Source organism: Pinus tabuliformis, chromosome 5_1 (genome assembly GCF_031772625.1).
Source record: "Pinus tabuliformis cultivar Carrire ecotype Pingquan chromosome 5_1, CPIR1, whole genome shotgun sequence".
NCBI classification, from domain to species: Eukaryota; Viridiplantae; Streptophyta; class Pinopsida; order Pinales; family Pinaceae; genus Pinus; species Pinus tabuliformis.
In genome coordinates, this window is record NC_142305.1 from 865,514,539 (window position 1) to 865,519,248 (window position 4,710).

At 40.1% G+C, this 4,710-nt stretch overlaps 1 protein-coding gene across 1 annotated transcript; it reads right to left on the reverse strand.

The window, feature by feature from the left end:
• Window positions 1-215: 215 nt before the first annotated feature.
• On the reverse strand, window positions 216-4,409 carry LOC149167574 (ubiquitin-activating enzyme E1 2-like). Its single transcript, XM_089433029.1, has 6 exons — window positions 3,832-4,409; window positions 3,510-3,730; window positions 2,623-3,435; window positions 1,631-2,502; window positions 1,026-1,464; window positions 216-860 (listed from the first exon to the last, which is right to left on the reverse strand). The coding sequence occupies exons 1-6, from the start codon at window positions 4,181-4,183 to the stop codon at window positions 267-269; spliced, it is 3,291 nt and encodes a 1,096-aa protein (XP_089289155.1). The 5' UTR covers window positions 4,184-4,409; the 3' UTR covers window positions 216-266.
• Between the last annotated feature and the right edge of the window lie 301 nt (window positions 4,410-4,710).

The window sequence follows — 4,710 nt, forward strand, 5'->3', positions numbered from 1 at the left end:
TTATTGATTTGTTAGATTTAATTTGTGTGAGAATATTGTATTTTTCTCTTTTAAGATTAGTTCTATATCTGAATCAGAACTCCCACATTTTATTCCTTAATAATTTAACTTATTTAAAATAAAAAATAACTCAAAATTAAATTGATAATTAAACTTGTTTAGGAAAAAAACATATATGATGGAAAAAAACCATATCAATAATATGCATTCAGAGATTCAAAGATCACCTGATCAAAATCAGGAACGTCACATTTATATGATTTGAATTAGCGAAAGCGTATGGATAATGTAGGTAGGGTGAAGTCATTTCCCTGATCATCTTCACAATCAACAATAATATCAAACTGGTGACGATTTGGAGGTATGTTTAGCTTTGCTATGTCTGTTACAATGTCTACCAATTTTTTGCCCAATCTTTCCTTATGTTTGGGAAATATGCTGCTATAAATCAATGATTTCCCACATGACACAAAGCAGACATCTAAGCCTTTAGCTTGCAACCAGTCTAACAGGCCTTGAACAGTAGGATTCCCATAAAAAACCCATCGATCCCATATAGACCAGCGTAGGTTCAGGTGCTTTGTTATCTTTGGGGGAACAGGTTCGGCCATAGAGAATAGAGGGAGTGCCAAATTTGCAAAAGTGTTGCGATACTTTTCAACCCTGTGGCCTAATATAACCTTGTAAAGTTCCAGACACACTAGACCAGTCGCCATCGCAGTGGTAGTTGCAATTGCAGGAATTATTCTGCCAGCTATGAACTTGGCCGTGAGCTTATCCACCTCAGGTATGCTATAGTTCTTTGCTCTCATATTAGCAAGTCCAGCTATAAGCTCCATGTGATAATTGTTATCATCATCCTGCATTTGCCATAAAGCACCAAGTTTTAGACTCAGTTTTGTTCTCATGAATGGTATTGCATTATAAACCCTCTCATCAACAAACAAAACATTTTATTTTGTGAAGAACCTGTTACTACACCATCATAGAGATTAATGAAAATTTTTGAAACTAAACTGTGTTACCTTTTCAAACTGAATAGGATTCATGCGAAAACCTGAAGGCAGATTTTTAATACCACTTTCTAATGTGATGATCAGTTTATCAATCAGTGTAATATCATCATTAACAGATGTAGAAGGGTTCACATCTGTAGCTTTCTCATCTGTCACAAATTTCACCCCTTCTTTTGGCTTGAAACCTGGAATATACGCTCTCTCTACCACCTCTGCTAATCTCTCTGAATTTGAAGCCCATTCAGGAATGGGAATGCCATATGTATTAGCTCTTAAGATTGAGGCCGCAAGAATTAGGGACATGTGACTGGGATCATGGGAAGTAAAGTTCAGGGGTTTTGGGAAACGCTTGGGAGCAGACCAGAATGGTGCACCTGTGCTTGTGGTTGCATTCTCAGGGAACTTGAAAATAAGCTGCTTTACACGATTTGAAAAGTAATCCTCAAACCTGAATCAAATCAGTCAGCGATTTGCAAATTTATTTTAGTCAAATTCAATACTGTAAACAGTCACTAACTGTGAAAAATGATTTAAGATTGCTACACTGCAAGATGCAAATGATAGGTAGAAACAATTTAATAATTATAAAAGGGGAAGGGAAGGGAAGGGCTTACTTTGCTCTAGCCCAATAGATACAATCTTCAAATGTTAGGCATCTCTGTGAAACCAAACAATCGACAACAGACTCCAGAAGTTGCCTGGCCTGAGCATCCCCTGCAGACTTGATTGCTGCTATGTATTCTTCTGGTTTGGAAAGAAAAGCATTTGCTTCAGCTGGAGTTTTGTCTAAAAGACCCTCAAATTCAGACCTTGCCCATGTGAGACAGTGGTGGATATTATGTGGAAATGAGTGAAGCGTGCACATGGGTGCCTGCTTTTCAGGGGGATCTTGTGATGCTCCGTAGTTCTCAGTCAAATGAGGAATGACCATTTGGGTGTTGCACTTGGTTCCCAGTGTTCCAGACTCTAGCAATGGCTTCTGGAAGTACACACACCTTGAATCAACATACAGCCTGGCATTGACATTGTCCAGAGCATTTAATACAACATCAACCTCACTGTTCCAGAAGGAGTCGTCAAAGACATGTTCGGTATCTGGGCTCACACGATTTTGCAAGGCTTCAATCTGCAAATGTGGATTGATTGCAGTGGCCGCTGATGCTGCCACTCTTGATTTTGCCTGCCCAATATTCCAATCCCGAAAGAGAAATTGTCTGCTAAGATTACTCTTTTCGATAACGTCATCATCAGTTACAGTCAACTTCCCCCGGCTTCTACAGGAGGCACCCATGAGGGCTAAGTTCTTTAAAAGTTCACATCCCAGAGCACCAGCACCCACAACAAAAATTTTCGCATCTTGCAACTTCTTCTGTATCTGTTTTCCAAATACAGAAATTTGGGCATCGTAACGACAATTCAATGGCGCCACGTCCTCTGGCTCTAGGGGTTCTACAGGAAGAGATTCCAACGAATCGAAATAGAAGAACTGCACAGCAATATAAGAATTGTTATTACGCAGAGAGACCAATAAAATCTAAATGATGATTGCACAATTTCATTACCGTAAAAGAGATGATCCAAATAATTAAAATGGTGGGTATAAAACCTGGAAAAGTGGATGAAACTTGCCAGAACAGGCTTTCACAACCTCCTGCCCAACAATTCCACCAAACATGGCTGCCATGGGATTCAACACTGCACGGGAACCACTTGCAAAATGTTTGAGCACATTTACATTTTTATCAATCTCATTGACATCCAACTTAATCAGGCTGCTGTCACTGTAATTTAAAGCCTTTGCCACATCAATGAATCTACTGGCATCTTCCTCTGAAGCAGCAAAAGGGAAACGCCCAAATTGATGAACAAATTTATCTAGAGCTCGGAAAGCCAGGTGCAAAAGTGGAGGGCGGTCAATCTTGGAGAAATCACTGAGAAGAAATTCACCGGGATTTTCAAGTGCTTCCCTCAGTGGCTTAAAATTTAAAAGCTTGGGTTTCTTTACCTGAGTGACTATGCCACCCATCTCATAGCGTCCAAAGTTGGTGGTGTCTTCCTGCAGGTGGAAAGAGTATGGTCTCACATTCATAACTTTTCTTGGCCTGCCATCATTGAGCTCACTCATACCTTTAACTTCAGAAAAAACAACAAGATCCCCATCCTCGAATTGGAGCCTCTCATTATCATCCACACAGGACACCAGAGCAGGATTGTCATTGGTAACAAAAGCAACAATACCTGTGTGTGGTTCCTCACCATTCACATCAAACACAGTAAACTCTGGCCCAAAGTCACAAAACACACTTCCAAACAGTCCCCTAATATCTGCTTTGATGAAAGCGATTGGTGGATTATGATTATGGCAGAAATCATTGTATTCAATTGCTTTTTCCACACTTGAGTCTGTGAACACCACCACCTGCAAATGCAATACATTACTAATTGGAATTACCATCATTTCATTTCAGGCTAATTTACATAAAGGGAACTTACTTGGAAAGAAGAGAGGTGTTGTGGTGATATCTCAGATTCAGTAGAAACTGAAACTGCAACTGCAGTGTTTAATTCCTGCAACTTATTACAACAAGCAACTGCCCTGTTTTTGCCAATATCAGCTTCACTAAAATAAAAATTGGCAGACAAGTCCCACATTTCAACATTTGATGGGTCATGCAAGGTCACTGATTTCACTCCCGCCAGTATCACATTCTTGGCTTCAAAACATAAAACATGAGGCAAGGTCATGAGCCAGAACAGAAGAAAAAACCTTCTCATCCTTCTGAGAATCACTGAGAAAATAAAGAAACATACATACCTGCTTCAACCCCAAGGCCTTGAAGGCCAGAGATGAGAACATTTGCACCGGCTAGGCGTCTCATAGCCTCCCTTCCATAAACTGCCAACTGTCTGCTGTGCAAATCTTCGTCTATGTGTACTTGTGTTTGCCCATGATCAGGAACAGGAATTGAGTTTGTGCCAGAACCAGCAGCAGCCATGTTAATCAAATTTCTTTTCTTTGCTCGAATGAATGACGTCGAAGACTGAGAGACTTTAGCCTCCCTGCTTTTCAAATTTCTTTTCTTTACTCGAATGAATGACTTCCAAGACTGAGAGACTGTAGCCTCCCTGCTTTTCGTATTTTGGAATTTAATTTTTTCATTATTCATGGGCTCGCAACACACCCAGACTAATCGAATCTAATCTCACAGAAAAAAACTCGAATCTAATCTCACTGAAAAAAAAACTCAAAACTCACTCGATTATTATGGGCTCGCAAAACACCCAGGCCGATCGAATCTGATTTCACGAAGAAAAGAACTCAGGATGCAGTATCCCTGTTCGGTATGTGATGGCACCGCACCGCACCCTTTACGGTCGGGGTTGTTCATGGCAGTACCCGTCCCTTTATAGTCGTGGCGATTGGTAATGATATTAGTGATGAGATTCCGATCGCCCTTTAGTCACGGTCGCCAACCGTTAAGTGATCCGGCTTAACTATTGTTTCCAAATTCATATGTTCTAGATGAAAATAAATGTTGCTATAATATCTTTTATTTTTAAGAAACTTTTAAAATCTTTTCATAAAATAAAAAATATTATAAATGAATCCCTAATGGGGGTGTCTTTCCATGAGACCGGGGTTATGCCAGGGTGTGTTTATGAAGATCTGGGGCTATGCCCACCACCATGCGGA

What these genes read in the sequence shown, in the direction of transcription:
- LOC149167574 (XM_089433029.1), bottom strand. Translation starts at nt 4,183, where the DNA reads ATGAATAATGAAAAAATTAAATTCCAAAATACGAAAAGCAGGGAGGCT. An exon ending in AGGCCTTGGGGTTGAAGCAG is followed by an intron (nt 3,731 to 3,831) that starts GTATGTATGTTT and finishes TATGTTTTGAAG; the next exon opens with CCAAGAATGTGATACTGGCG. An exon ending in AGTTTCATCCACTTTTCCAG is followed by an intron (nt 2,503 to 2,622) that starts GTTTTATACCCA and finishes ATTGCTGTGCAG; the next exon opens with TTCTTCTATTTCGATTCGTT.